Genomic DNA, 16,113 nt, shown 5'->3' with positions numbered 1-16,113 from the left:
TGGGGGAAGGCAGGCAGCCTCTTCGCCCAGCCTCTGATGAATTCATATAATTAACTGTGCCTTGATCTGTTGGCTAATCCTGCTCTCAGTAATAAGGGATTAAAATGTCACCTAAGCCACCTGCTGTTATTGAGCCCCTAGACTTTTTGTGCCTCTGTGTGTGTGTGTGTGTGTGTGGAAAAGTAAAGTGAAAGACTTCTGTGCTAGAAACAGTCCCTCCGATTGCACAGGACACTGTAAAGTAGCTCAAACAAGCGTCTTAAACCTGCAGGGTGGGACTCTTGTCTCCCCCCTCTGGCGGGGAGGGTAACTACACAAACCCTGGCGACGCCTACTTATGATGCATGCCTACGTGGAGAACGTTCACCGGTGGTTATCCGTGTTCGTCCTCGCCATCGATCTCCTTTAGCCCATCGTGTCTCTACGCCTGCCCCCCCGTCGGCTCTGGCCAATCAATCGCAGCTGGTTGACGTAATCACATCACTAGCAGGAATGTCGCCACAGACACCAGGTCTAAGATTGTGGTAAACTGTGACACACAAAGACATTTAGCTGGCAGCAGGAGGCGTAGCCAGCCGTGTGACGGACGTTCATTGATACATAAAAGTCCTGAACCCCCCCAGCTTTAACGACCACCACATTCATTTGAGCGCCACAGTTTGGCATCAAGCTGGACTCCATAATTTGGCAGGAAGCTGGAGCAGAGGATGCAGGAGACTCGCTCTAAAACTCATTGTCACAGTCACTAAAAAGGGCATGAAAGTGGGACATGCTGGAAGGTGGGAGCTCAGAAATCTTTTTCCTCCCCTCTCGCTATGACCTCCTTGGACCAAGTAAAGAAAAAAAGAAGAAAAAAAGGAGCGCCAATTCGTTGGCTAACAGCCCGCAGACCGGCGGCCAGCTTGCCTCGCCTGCCTGCCGGCCACCTCCGCTCGGTTGCCTAGCAACCCCAAGTGTACTTTTGGGTTGTCTAATGACTGTTGCTGCTGCGGTGGCTCCGGGGCCACTAATGAAGCCTCCTGACCAATCGCTGCTGTTTAAGAGCTGAAAGCTGACTGATCACTGGACGGGGATCCTGGGACTTCAGGCTGCCCTAAACCTCTTATGTGAGACAAATTCTGCCCCCGACCTGAGCTGCTGTCAGCACACACACACACACACACACACACACACACCTTAACTTACTGCTCACAATGCTCCGGCTGACCTTAATTCTCTCCACCGCAGACTCACATACATCAGAGCTTCACCCTCCCTGAGCCTCAGACTCACATGTAAACATCTTCAGTGTGATATGGACGGCCGTGATCCAGCCGGAGGACTGAAACTGTCCCTGTCTGCTTGTTTACGGCCTTGGATAACAATGATGCTGCTGATCCACGCTATAATCACAGACCAACAGGAGTGCACGTGTCCCCCGTCCTCCCAGAGCCTCTGACCCAAACATCCAAACAAAGAACATACAAGACGTTCCTTCCTTTTTCAGCCTGTTTAACTTTAATGGAATCCAATGATTGTTAAATCATGATAAAAACATAGCAGAGTGACTGACAGAGTCAGTGATGCTCACGATCAGCTCACTGACACACCGTTGTATTTCTGCCCATGTGAGGACGGTGAGTGGTGCTTCTGTCTGTCAGTGCCACGACAACAGGAGATGATCCACTGTTACCTCTTTGCATCAGCTTTTATAGATTAGCAGAAGACAGTTAGTATTTCCATCTGTGTGGAGACAAGTGTGTGTGTGTGTGTGTGTGTGTATGTGTGTGTCTCGGCTGGCCTGTAATGCGTCCGTCATCTCGAGCTTTGTTCCAGTGTCACAGCATATTGCCAGACGGGTGCATTACGTCCCCGGGGTGTCACCATGTATACGCTTGTCTATACATGTCCAGCAGTCTGCTATCTATATTTGGCCGTGGTCAACTGCTGTCAAGTGCTGCGTTGCCTGAGGGCCCAACACCCACCGTGCTGCCCGAGCTGCCCGATCTGAGGGGGCAGTGCCGTGTGCCGTTCACTGGCACTCACACATTGGACCTGTCTGCGTGGCCTAGTTAGACAGACTGAAGCCGGAGAAACGCCGTGCCAAATATAAAACACAATGCCAAATCTGACACGCGTGGGTGGCCTCAATAAGCAAGGGTCCTGGAGGGTGGCTCTTAACACACCCCCTTTCCACAGAGGAACGAGGGGAGATTATTCCTGTTTCAGAGGAGGCACAACATCCAGTGTTTTTCTGTTTTCATATTCAAACTCCAGGGACGGAGAAAAAATGAAATCAGGGACAGGGGAGCAAAAAGAAGGGGGGGGGGGGGTTATTCACGGCAGGCACTTTTTAAAAGGGTTTTTTATGTTCGCTTGGCGACGTTTTGCTTCCACCTCGCTATAGAATGGATCTTCAAAGGTTGTTTATCGATTCCCCACTGTTAACCTTTCACAAGCTGTTTCACAGCCACGCTGCTCGGTGGCTCTCTGCAGCTGCCAGGAGGAGGAGGCCGGGGCAGGGTGGGCCTGGCTATGCACACCGGAGCCATATTGGTCGAGAGCAGCAAAAGAGACGCAGGGTAGAGGGGTGAGAGAGAGGAGGAGGGGATGGAGGCAGAGAAAGAGGGATTGCTGGGGGTCAGCGAGGATGAGGATATAGCTGGTGACTGGGAGTCTGGAGCCAGGAGGGGACAGGAAGAGCAAGGGCCAGCCTGAGAAGACCTCTCCCCCTGGGGCTGGGAGTGGCTGATGTAATGGCATTAATCTCCAAGTGCCATCTGACACCCAGTGTGGCTCCGTCATTGAAAAGTGCTAATTCTGCTGAACTGTGAGGGGAATTCAGGCATCTCTAGAGGCAGTGCCCTGGATTAATTAAACACGCTGGCATGCGGCAACGCACAGATTCATCTCTTGTACGGCGTCGTCTCTGTTTGATGTTTGCGTTTAGCTCACGGAGCAGGACACAGTCAGGACGCCGGCGGCAGGAACACGACCACGTTTCACCTGTTCTCTTCCCTCCTCACGTAATGCAGCGGTTGCTCCTGTCCTTTGGTGCTAACCTGGGATTTCCCTTCTATGCCTTAACCCTCTGTCTCTCTCTCTTTCCAGATGAACCGGCCCATCCAGGTGAAGCCGGCCGACAGCGAAGGACGAGGAGGTAATTAACCTTCTCCTGGTCTCTGCTGCACACCCCCCTTATAAAACACACACTCGCAAACACACAAATACACTGGAACAGTGCACACGCAATCCTTAATATTCTGCTCTCACTCAGGACACTGGGAGCTCGTAGAGTAGCCGGTAATATAGGTCACTTGCTTCTATTGACTTCCCATCTGTGCCAGCGGAGGGGCTGTCTCAAGTTCACAGTCACTGGGAGAGGTTCAAAGACACGACAGAGAGACACAGAGAGGGAGAAGTAAGAGAGAGAGAGAGAGAGAACGGAGAAGAATGGGGGTGGAGGATCTCCATCCCTTCATCTCCATCCATGATAGTACAGTGTGCTCACAGATCAGGGGCGGGGAGTACACCCCCAAACACACAGACGTATAGGAACAGCACACAGCCACTGTAGCTGTGTTCATCTATCAGTCAGCGATTGAGGGGAAGAGACAGAAGAAGTCTGTCAAAGTGGGACGTGTCATGATTTAAGGTTTGTGGTGCACACGTTGTGTAAAGACAATATCCAGACAGTATCCACCTTTGTCCTGACCTACTGTACCCACTTCTGTCTGTCCACCTGTCCGCCTCGCTCATAGGGCGGTCACATGACTACACTGGGATAACACACAGCTGTAGAGTAAAGACTGCTGAACCATGTAGGAGTGATCCGATTGATTCACTGTCGGACGTGAGACACGCAGCTTCCAAACCGACGAGCTGAATGAGATGATGTGTGTTAACAGATTGTTCGTCTTTTCGGAGTAAACCCGTCTGTTTTCCACGCTTTGACGAGCCCCCTCCCTCCATCTTTAGTCTGACTGACGTGGTGATTGACTGGATCATTCTGAGGCCATTTGTGACCAACATCACTGAGGTTAATGCAGATTAAGCCAGTTAAAGATTTACATGGCTGGAGTTGGATCTAATTGGGCCGGTCTGTGTCTGCCCTGTGCTTGCGTTGCATTGCAGAGTGGTGATTTAGACTGCCTAGGTCAGATTAGACTGAGCCACTTCACTGATTTATGTGGTCAAGTGTGAATCAGATGGCCCATTTCTATTGCCACACACACCCCCGTGTAGATCTTATTTTTGTCATGGCGGCACTTTAATTAACGGCCATCTAAAAACAGGCAAAGTCTGACCGACAAGGCCTGGGCGAGAGCCAATCGGCATTCTCACCAAGATAAATTGGATCTCTGGGCTTAAGAGGGGAGGATGGATGGGTCCCAATATCAATTACTACCCTTTTTCAGCAGAAAGGGAAGGGAGATGAACAGGCAGTGTGAATGAAATACAGAGGGCTCTCAGGCTGGCACAGCCCCTGCTAGTCTGTCAGATGAACTTTCTATATGGGAGGACAGGATAGGACACAGCCCAGAATGAAATAAGACCAAGCAGACAGGCCCCAACAGAGATATTGAGCGTTAATGGCAACAGGAAGTCAGCAGACAGGCCAGGGAAGTAAACCACAGTCGCAGCTGACAATGAAATGAGATTTACTATGAAGGCCTGTGGTTAAAGGAAAATAGACAGCCCGGCGAGGGCTGACTAAAGGAGAGAAAGTAGCGAGGGATTCATCTGGGGAAGGCTGAGGGCCGGTCAGGTACACCGGTCCCACTGGGGCCTCTAGACTGTCAAAGCCGGGGCTGAACCGGGACATTTACACCTCTAGAACGGAGCCACATTCATCACGACCAAGACATCAGCAATTATCTGTCATGGGAACTCGTGCAGGGGTCTCGAATGCGCGCCTGTGCCGGCATTAGGGCCCATTACTCCACGTGGAGACTCGGGTAGCCCCTCTTTTGTTCACGGTGTCCCTGAGAGACGTCCTCTCTCCCTGGGGATGTGGGAAGTAAAGCCAGAGCTCAGAAAATGACTACGGGGGCCCGGCGCAGCACAACCCTGCCGCTCGGCCGCCATCGTGGTTCACGTAGCCGATTCTCTGGCTGCCGATTACAATGACTCATGTCTTATTTTAGTTGTTCCTTGGATTATCAAGAAAGTGTGGAGCATGGGAGGGGAGCTTCACAGCCTTTAAGTCTATTTCTGGTCCCTGAGTCAGCCGACCTCTTCCCCACAGTCCACATTTATCTGATGTGCTTAACAGCACTTTTTTTCTGCCCAATTCTATCAAAGCACGATTTCAACTGAGAGATACGGAGGCGCCATCGAGGCATGGGTCTCCTGCTCACTCGCTCTGTGGTCAGTGCAGGAGCAGACAGGCTTCTACATCTCCACTAGAAACCCAGGCAATTTTCTCCAACTCAAAAGGCACAGAAATGAGGAAAAGTAGACATCTCTGCTCTCTCTCTCTCTCTCTCTCTCTCTCTCTCTCTCTCTCTATTGCCTCATGTCTTTCTCGTCCTCGCTCTCTCTGTCTCATTGGTGCTGCAGTGCAAAGGGAGAGATGAAGCGAGTGATAGAGAGAGAGGTGGGGATTCAGTACAAGGCCCATGGAGGAACGCGAGAGAGTGAGGGATGGAAGACAAAAAGAGCGAGAGGGGAAGAGACGACAGGATAAGAAAGTTAACGGAGGGTGATGGAGGCAGCTGAGTGAATCTCAGCAGTAAATCATCTCAGAGCCGCCCCGTCCCTATCTCCTCCCCGCCTCGCCAGGAATCTTTTTCCCCCTGACCTTGTCTGCCGCTGTGTCTGTGAAGAAAAGATGGGGCCAGATTATCTATGATTGGAGATGGCCATTATCTAAACACAATCTTGGAGCCAGGTCCCACTCCTCCAGCCACTGCTGAGAGACTGGAGACCACAGTGATGAGAAGAGAGATGATGGGTCAGCCAGCGACACCCTCTCCTTTTATTAACTCTGATAAGATGGTTTCAACACTCCGCCGAAAAGCCCAGAAACCTCCATCAACATCGACTTTTTCACAAAGTGCCACTCTCGCTGCATTTGTCTACACACAGTCTCTTTACCCTACTTGTTTATTAGCTCCCCACACTTTTACTTTATTGGATACTTATACAGTGCCAGGAGCGGTGCAGTCCCTGCGTTTGATGCTCAGCAGCCCTGTGTGAGCCTTTTTAATATCGTGTCCATCCTTCTGTCTGTCTGGCTGAGGGGAACGGGTCGTGTTTGTCCTTGCCAGCCTGCTGCTCTGCAGAAGGTTGACCCCAGCCGGGCAGCGGGGAGATTGACAGGACCTTAAGATGTTGCGCGCTGTGCTGTCACGGCCCGCCCCAGCAGGTAGGGAAGAGTGAGGGCTGCTGGCTGCCTCGGTCTGGCAGGCCACAGGGGAGGGGCTGTCTGGAGGCACCTCACGCCCACAGCAGAGCGCGCTCCACTTTACATGCAAATGAAGCCAAAAGATCCCTCTGTGCCTCTGGACACGATCGCGCAGAACTCTGAAAAGTCAAGACGAGCCCTGGCAGCGGCTGATATGTAAATACACACAGAGACGGGGGGGACGCATGCACAGACAAAGGAATTCTGGGATGTCCAGCAGTGGCCATTACAGGGTCAGGGTTTTAAAAACGACTTCTCTGCTCTGAGAGCTCCGTGTTTGGCCCCTAGAGAAGATGTTTGTGATGTAAGGGAAGAAGGAGTTCTGACATAAAGTTTGCTCACTTGTTCTGTTTTGGTTTCTGAGGACACTTGCCCCCACCCCACCCCCACCCCGCTGGGTAAATGGATGTGACAGCTCTAGTGGTATCAGTAGTGCATTTACAGACCTGAAGCCCACATCCTCCTCCTCATCGTGTCTGCTACACTGACAACTTGAATGTTTGTTCTCCTGTGATTATTCCATTTACCACCTCACTATACTGGATAATCCACTTGCATACATCAGATTGGGACCAGCAGCAGAAAGCTTCAGTGAGTGGATGCACACAATTTTCACTGGGATGGGGTCTAATTGCTTCTGTTCGATAGGAAGGAACTAAACATGAGTTAGAGGTAGAGGGGGGGCTTATTAAGGAGGTGCGTGAAGGCATCTGAACAGATGCATACATCATCAGGTCGTTGTTAAATTCTATCATTATGTCAGTTTGGAATAAAGCAGCACTGCTGCTGTAGTACAGCAGGAAAACAGTCTGGCTCAGTATCCCTCATAAATACTGACATGGGCTGAAATCACTGACTGGACCAATGGGTTTCCTCTCTGGGCGCTAAGAGAAGGTTGTCAGGCAAAAGTGGTTTTACTTTAGTGTATTTTAAAGTTATTTCATTTGCCTTCACGTTGTTTCTTTCCCTGGTCCATTTATTCAGTCATCCTTTCACTCCTTGTAATGAAAAACTCTGTGCAGCATCAGCATGTCGGCCACATACACTGACAACCCAAAAACTAAACGTATCCCATAATTCTGAGATAACAAGACATGTAATTCTTGATCTGTCCAGTTTTATCACCAAAACTGTTATTCAGTGGCTTTTTCTGTACGTCTGATGTTGCATTAAAACATTTAAACAGAGCGCAGGAAGTGCTGCTATTTAGATAAAACTGTTTATTGATCCCTGAGAGGAAATTCAGTTTGTGGATGCGAAGCAACGTCTCCTAATGTTTTCAGAGTTCCTTTTCTTGATACAGAACTATTAATTCAACTACATATTCAACTCCTCTTCATTTTCTTCTGTTTGCTTCTTTGTCAGACGGCCACAAACATTTCTTCTTCACGATAACGACCCAATTAATTCTATAGTTTTACTAATGACAAGATATTACCGACTTTCATTGAACGATTAATCAATTGATCGACAAGAAAGTGGCTCACCGGGCGCCTTTCTCTCGCCCATGTCTCCTGTTAGTATCCAGTGAAAGCAGAAAATGCAGACAGACAATGATAGTCTATGGTTGTAGCTGGGAGGAGGTGACTTTTCCCCTGAAGGGAAATGAAGTCGGTGGAGGAGGACACAGTGCTGTGCCCGGGGTGCTGTTAACTCCAGATTCAGAACAATGCCAGATAACAAAGGAGCGCTGGTGTGTTTTCTCTGCATGCTGTGCAAATGTTTAATGCTCATTATCTAAAAAGCCTATTCTGAAGGCAAACGGCACCTTTTGATTCCAAACTAACTCCTGCCTTTACACGACTGGGACATACAGTAGACGAGCAGAAACAAAGTCGATAATATGAAGCAGTTTGTGCGCTCGCTGCGTGCACGCCTCCGTGTGTGAGCGTGTCTGGTGGCGGGCCTCCCAGGCAGCAGGCTTTTCTAATGAGACCAGAAGAAGCACAACTTCTCTGTTGTGCTGCCTGGAACATTACTCTGCATTTGAAATGCACCCAGCGGCCTAGCAGGCATCTTTTATCGTTGGATGCAGCTGTCCGTGCTTTCTGAACACTTAGTACTACCGAGCTTCCCTGACTACTGCCAGCGGGCAAAAAGTGATAGAATCATAGAAAGAAAGAATAAAAAGAAATATTTACCGCGACACAGGAGCAGGAGAGTAATTCTTTAAAGAGCATATTCCCATTATTGGCAAACAAAAGCAGAAAGTTTTAAAAAGTCGACTTCACAGCAGCCGATTGTTTGCCTGGAGAGAAAGATGAGGGCGAGGGATGACAATAAAGGGTAAAGAGGAGGATACAGAGAGAGCAGCACAGGGACAAAAGGAGGAGAGAGGAAAAGAAAAGCACAATCTATATGCATATACTGCAGCATACAACCCAAGTAGCACTTTATTCCATGGAGAGAAGCATCAATCTTGACAGCATATGGCGTCTGTGCAAAATCCATTAATTTTTAATATACCGGGCGCTGAAATGAAAAGGCTTCCTGAGACAAGCAATTGTCAGATGTCAGTAGTGTTTTGATAACTTTTTTTTATCTCCTTTTTTATTTGCATTCGTAAAACGGGGCTGTCCACATGCCACCTCAGTTTGGACATGGCTGGAGACTGACATGGAGCCATTTTCCACACAACTGCTCCCACCTCCAGTCAGGAGACGAGGCGATGGGGGGAGAACCTGATGTGTGTGACAGGAAGTGAGCACGGCCTGAAAAAACTGTCCACAGTCACTTCCACACACCCAAACCACTTCAAACTGCCAGCGTGTCCTCCAGTCTGCTAATTACATTTTACTGTATTCAGTAGAGAGAGATGCACAGATTAATTAGTGGTGTAGAGGATGCAACGATACATAACAACCAAACCACCACACACACACAGGCACACACACACACACACACACACACACACACACACACACACACACACACAGGCACACACACACTCACACACACTCACACACACTCACACACACACACACACACACACACACACACACACACACACACACACTCACACACACAGGCACATTATTATTTTAAAGTAGTGGGCAGGTTTGAAAGTGCAGATTACAAAGGTCTCTTCAGAGTAGAGCAGAGAAGTGCTGTAGAGCTCAAATGTTCTCCAGCTGTGAGGCTCAGCTCTGTTAGCAGGATAAGATGAGCCCCTCTCAATGAGAGATAAGTACAAAGAGGTCAAACAGGCAGCTCAATGACTTTTTTCACACTTCTGTATCCTCAGACAGTTCCATACAATCCTGTAGGAAGGTCCTCACCCCTCTTAATGCAAATACATGACTGTGCTTGAGAAGAGTGCTCTCTTTCCCCCCCTCTTCCCACTGTTAATGCATAACGTTTTGGAGCCATGGAGTCATCTCCTTGTGCAGAGGGTGCATTACAAGATATTTATTCATATGCATAAAATGCCAATTTAAAGCCTGCGAGTGGCCATAACAGATGAGCGAGAACTTGTGAAATCCAATAAGAGCTGCTTTGGAGACAGGTGCAAAGCGGACTAATTAATAGCAATCTATACTCTGGCCAGGGCACGCAGCAGGCCGACTGAGACACTCTTAGGTCAGGCAATGAAAAGATAGCAGCTCCAAATTCATTTTCTCACCGTGGCTCTCCCAAAGGAAGGCTCCCAAGTACACTCACACTTCCTTTAATGCCTTCACTGGGGTGTAATTTATTTTTGCGTTTGCCAGCACATTTGGAAAGTTCATTACTTCGCTCATGGCTTGTTAATTAGCCTTGTAAAGCCGCCATTAGATCTCCCCGGGCCAGGACCGAGATGAGACTTTTGTCCCAAAACATTAACACACTGCAGGAGGCCTGTAAAACCGCTCTCTGCCCATTTAAGGAGGACCTGTGACACCCGGTGAAAATGTGAAAGACGGAGGGACAATCAAGGCAAAGTCACGTGTGCTCATGCTTCACCTTTGCTGCCGCGGACAGGGGTCAGGCTCATTTCTCTCCAACACCTGTTCGGGGCCGACTTTACAGCTCCGCCGCCGACGCCCCACATCCAGCTGCACGTCTGTCCTCCTGTCGGCCTCTGCTGAACCCAGTCGACGGTATAAGTGGCTGTCTCTCCGGCGATCTCCCCTGGGTTCTCGCTGCCTTCCAACGCCAGAGCTCCACGAGAGGAGGAGCCGTAATGAGCAGAAGTACCAGGCTCAGCTGGCGGGTTTGAGAGTTCCTGCTGCGTGAGGCGTGACCACAGGAACACGGGCTGACACCGCAGCTACAACACCGGCAGTACAGACCAGGCGGCATGGCCTTATTGATTATGCAGGCGCTCATTTGTGTGACCAAGCGCGTAGCAGGCACGTGTCTCATTTGAACTTTACAGGAATGAAACAGGATCCGATCTCCCCGCTGCAAAAAGGAAGCCCTGGTGCTTTATTTTTAGAGCAGCTGCGTCTAATGGGGCCTGGCAGGTACAGGAGGCGTCACATCTGTCGAGGCCCAGGTGATGCTCTCGCCCTCCGCTCCTCCTCGCACCTCGCCCGCTCCCTACCAGTCAAATGACTCACGCTGAAGATCAACAGTGTCGTTTCCAATAAACTCCTCTTCCTCTTCCTGCCACTTTCCATCAGTTCTGGCGATGGGTTCTTGCTAGTAGCCATTTCATTCCACAACACAGCCGAATAGGGGATGCATAATGTAAAAGATGTAAAGAAGATGAATGCTCTGTCTAACGCCAGGGCACTGGGAAGATTAATTAGAAAAATCCAGCTGTCTGACTGGCCAAAACTTAGTGGTACAGAGGCCATACGTCTGCGCCAGAGAGCTGCTGGGACATGCCGTAGCAGCGAGGAGGCTGGAATAGGTGCAGCCGCCCTTTAAACTTCACGAGGAGCAACCTTAGAGATTTCACTGTGGCTGAGTGTTGGCTGGGAAGTTGAACATCAGCCCAGATGTTAAATCACTCTAGACTCAGCAGACATTTAGACCGTACAACGGGGAGTGCTTTCTCACTTTAACTGCTCTTTCCTTCACCGCTCACCCATGACCTTTTCCTGCTCGTAGTTTACATTAGATATCAGTTTGATAGTCAGAATGTAGCATCATAACCACATCCAGCACTGATTTAAAGTTCACTTACTGAACAGAACCAGGAAATGTCTGGTAAGAAGTAGGTCTGACCCTTCTCCACGCAGCTCACCTCTCTGGCTGGTAGTTTTCTGTTCTTGACACAAAAAACGAGATCATCTGTGCAGCTAATTAAGCCACAGATTCAACAGAAATACTTAGGCAGGAGTCCATATATCTCAGTATGAACCTCCGACTGTAATGCTCGCTCATTCTTTCTTTCCAAAACTACATCTTGTAGCTTTCATAGTTAAAAGTGCACTGCGAACACCCTTCTCCATCACTGGGCGGTGAAAGCAACAGCTCGTGGTCATGGTGCAATTTTGGTTGTGTTGTGCAGAAAAAATATCTCATTCAGTCTTTAGATTGTCTTTAATAAGCCCAATATAACTGGTACAGCACTCTGCAGTGTGTGCACAAACCAGCGGGAAGACAAATTCTTTCTCCGATTGCTTTGTGTGAATTTAGCTTAACTTTTTCTTTGCTGCAATTGTTGGTTGAAAAGTGACAAATGTGCAAACCTTTGGATGATTTTTCTCCACAAACAACTTAACACTGAATTGCTTATTAATCTCAGGGCGGTTAAACCTCAATGGCGATGTGAAGAATCATGTTTTAATTCCACTTCACTGCGCATTTGTTCCCTGACTTAAAGATTTCCAAGAGCATTCGTGCTGGAGAAATGTGGGTGCCTTCTGCTTGTCTCCGTACAACATCATTTACATATTGTAGTCAGCAGAAGGTGGGTTGGATGAGCACTTTAATGAGAAACCAGTACACACAGACTGAGACTCGGCTTAGTTTTCTTTCTTTTCTTGAGTTTATCGTTGGATAGGATGAGCTGCAGAGTTTACTCCTGCTTATTATCATTCCTGCTCCTTTGGTGATGAGAAAATGTAAAACCATGTTCTTGTTCCATGTTCTCTTTCAACTCGGTGACTTAAGCATCCAGACGATCTAACGGTTTGTCTACCTGAGCAAAATATCCGCTCTCCTTCTACCCTCCACCACAGCGCTGCAAACATCGGCGGTATCAAACCTCACAGTGGCAGACTTGAATAGCTCGCTGGAAACAGGAATATATCTCCCTCATACCAGGGTGGGAGGAGAGGGGGGGGGCACACCACACAACAGTAAGATCAACAACAACAACAACAACAACAGCAGTGGCGGCGGCGGCGGCGTTCGCTCAACACAGCAGACTGCTGATAAAAGGGGGGGTTGAGTTGCACAAGTTCCTCTCAGCTCAGCAGAACGGTGCCATCAGCTGTAGCATTTGTCTGTTCTCTCCTCTCTTCTTCCACCCTCCCTCCTTCCTCCCCCTCTCCTTCCCCCTTCCTCTCTTCCTATCCAGAAGACAGGAAGCTGTTTGTGGGAATGCTCGGCAAGCAGCAGAGCGAGGACGACGTCCGGCGGCTGTTCGAGACCTTCGGCCAGATCGAGGAGTGCACCGTCCTGCGAGGGCCTGATGGGGCCAGTAAGGGTCAGAGCCCACACACCTCCCACTCTCTCTCCCCCATCTGTCCCTCCGAGTCCCTCCGTCTGTCTGTATCCTGCATGTGATCTCTCTCTCCTCCCTTTTCTGCTCTTTACATTTTTGGAGCCATGCTTCACCCGCTGTGCACTCATTGACATCGTCTGCGATCCACCCTGCTCCTCTGAATAACTCATCCTCCCCTTCAGCTATTCTGTTTTTCCACCGCCTCTCATGTGTCTCGCTCGCATTTCTTTCATACCTCATTGTCACTGTGCTCCGACACCTCCTTCCTCCCACTTTCTTTTCTCACTACTTTCTGTATTTCCCTTTTTTGTTCTCACTCTACCAGTCCTTCCTCTCTCCTTTTTTCTTCCCCTCCCGAACTTCTTCTTATGTTGTCTCTTCATCATGGCAGCTCCTCTCACCCTGGGCTCAGCGAATCCATCACACCACACCTCGTCTTTTTGTTCTCCCCTCTCCTCCTCCCTCTCCTCCTCCCTCTCCTCCTCCACCTGTTATCTGAAAAGCGGAGGGGTGTAATCGTGTTTGTTTCCCACATTCCCGTCATCCCTCCCCAGAGACACCATTGGACGATAATGTCCCACTGTAAATAAAGCAGAAAGGCTGTGGCTTCTGCTGCCGTCACTCACTGTGCTGCAGATTTGCCTGCATTCAGGAACAGCTTAAGCATTCATGTCTGTGGCTTATGTGCTATTTAGTTAGTAGAGCGTGGTCAAATTAAAGATGGCTGTGAAATGTGTGATGCAGGATGGATTGTTCTGGGTGCGGGAGGCTCCCCCATCATCCTGTGATGGCTCTCTGTCTCACAGTCATATTCGGAGTGATAACGCCGATGATATTGCTCAGATCCTCCACCTGCCTTCCTCTCTTTGGACTGTGATTTATTCTCTGAGACGAAGCGTCTGACTGTGTGAGGAGGATGGTGGGAAGGCGAGGGAGAGGGGCCGATGACGCTGGAGCCCTCTGAGTGTATGAAAGAGAAAGGCTGCCTTTACCGAAGCACACACCTATCTGTGTCAACATCTGTTCCTCTCACTGTTAATCCCGGGTCTATTGCTCTGCGTCGCCCCACCGGCCCACTACCTTTCTGTCTCCCCTTCGCCGTCTCTCCCTCCCTCCCCCACCCCCCCTCCCTCTCCTCCTGTCTGCTCAGAGGCCTCAACCTGATTGACAGCACATAAAATGAAATAAGGCCGGTGCTGTTGTGTCAGACGGGAGCTACTTTTCTCCCTCATTCCTGCTCTCACTCCTTTGCACCCTCCTGCGCCCCATCTCATCTCCTTTTCTCTCTCCTCTCTTCACATGCCATACGTTTCCTGTGTGGGTATTTGTCTCGATTATCACTGGCTTCATCATCAGCTTTTCTTCAACTTTTCACTGCTATGAAATGGAAAACTGTAGAGCAATGTTAACTATGAATGCCACCACCAGACAAAGGTCTCATATGTAGGTATCTGGTCCCATCACTCACTGTGCAACAGTCCCACGTAATCATTACGGGATGTTACGGCAAATTATTTTGCCAGCCGCCTCGCTTGGGATGAGGTTCTCGTAATTTGAATGAGACAGACCTTGAAATTGACAGTGCTATCTGTTCCATGATGGAGGCTTTGTCCCCTGTTGATGTAAATTTATGCTACTCAGGGGCTTTTCAGCACCCCTCTTCACCCAATAAAAAGGCCGAGAAGTTTAACATCCATCTCTCTATGGCGCTGCTCCTCAAAGTACTTTCAAAGTGCAACACTTGCTGCCAGAGTTGAATAGAGCCACGAATTGTCAGGAAAAATAGAGAGATGGCTTTTAGGTCTATAATTAAGTTGTGTTATAAATGTCACCCATCCAGCGGGATGGAATTCATGCATACATATTATTACCCCGGGAATTCAAAAGGCACTGCAGATCCTCTCGCTTGAAAGCAATACAATCTCTCTTTTTCCCTTTTCCCCCCAACTCATTCTGAGCCATCAAATTCAAAAACTCAAATGTGCACTATAATTTATGAGGCTGTAGCACTTCCAATTCTTTGGAGATGTTGTGCTCTGTGTCCCTTAACTTTTTTTTTTTTTCTAGGTCAGGAACAGTAAGGCTACGGCACTGATTCTTTTGGTGAGGGCGAGGTTTCAGGACATTGTATGTTTGACTTGACTTTGCCGCCGCCGGCGTACGCTGAGCGCTGCGGTGTGGAGTGTCTCTCTGGTCGGGCCGAGCTGTTGGGGTCGCTGGGGCACAATATCTGATAGCCTTGTTAGGGAACCAGCAGCAAGTTATGTGGCCTTACAAAAACAAAAGGATTTCACAAGAACAAAATGCCCCTTATTATTCCAACTACAAAGGTTAAATGCGTTTGTTCCTTCAAAGACAGAGTTGCAGTCAAACGGCACACAGTGGGCCGACGCATTTCAGTTGGCCAAATGAAGACCTTTCCTGCCTCCACCCAGAGGGGCGTTCAAGTGAAGTAAAAGGGTGCTGGAGTGCTGTGGCAGAATCAAAGCCCTCTTTGACTTATCTGTTTGCCTCTGTAGATCTTTACAGCTTTGAGGGCATTTGACAGTAGAGAAAACACATGGCCTTCACCACTCACACCACATCTCTGCACACGACTGTTTGAACCGCTCACCATTTATTGTATAGAGCTGGAATGTGGACAGAGAGCCTCAGGTAAAAGTGGAAATGGTCCCCCATTGATTGTGCACATACTGCATGTCCCTCAGTTCAACCTTCTTGATTTTGTCAGGAAATAATTATTACACGTTTGTCTGGGAAGCCAAGCTGCCTCCTGAGACGTAGAAGTGAGTGGGTCACTGCCAGACACGAAGCATCCCCAACCGGTGTTTGTAATTTAAATGAATCATCACGACTCCTTTGAGAGAGGAGAGTGAATAAATGTATATGAACATGTGAAACCGTTTTAAATAGGTATCAGCGGTGCTCGAGAAACCAGCCGGTGAACTCAGGAAAAGCCTGTCTGCTTCTAAGACGCCGGCGCGACTCGATTAATGGAAAGGGGGCAGAATTAATCCATGAGTTTGTTAATTAGGTATCTCTTGACTTAACACATGAGCTACCTGAAGGCAAGGATAAGAATAGGACATAACAGAATACCTTGTGCGGTCTGTGACGACCATAA

The 16,113-nt window shown here is 48.9% G+C and overlaps 1 protein-coding gene across 2 annotated transcripts in view; it reads left to right on the top strand.

Annotated features, from left to right (window-relative positions):
• Positions 1-16,113, top strand: part of celf6 (CUGBP Elav-like family member 6) — a 127,272-nt gene that overhangs the window by 90,159 nt on the left and 21,000 nt on the right. For both annotated transcript variants that reach the window (XM_070836673.1, XM_070836599.1), the window contains exons 3-4: positions 3,091-3,139; positions 12,843-12,971. In XM_070836673.1, the coding sequence (XP_070692774.1) occupies positions 3,091-3,139; positions 12,843-12,971 (178 nt within the window). The remainder of the gene's footprint in view (positions 1-3,090; positions 3,140-12,842; positions 12,972-16,113) is intronic.

This window comes from Pempheris klunzingeri, chromosome 1 (assembly GCF_042242105.1).
Source record: "Pempheris klunzingeri isolate RE-2024b chromosome 1, fPemKlu1.hap1, whole genome shotgun sequence".
In the NCBI taxonomy this organism is placed as follows: Eukaryota; Metazoa; Chordata; class Actinopteri; order Acropomatiformes; family Pempheridae; genus Pempheris; species Pempheris klunzingeri.
Note: the sequence above shows the minus strand (reverse complement) of the source record. Positions and strands in the feature narration are given on the sequence as shown.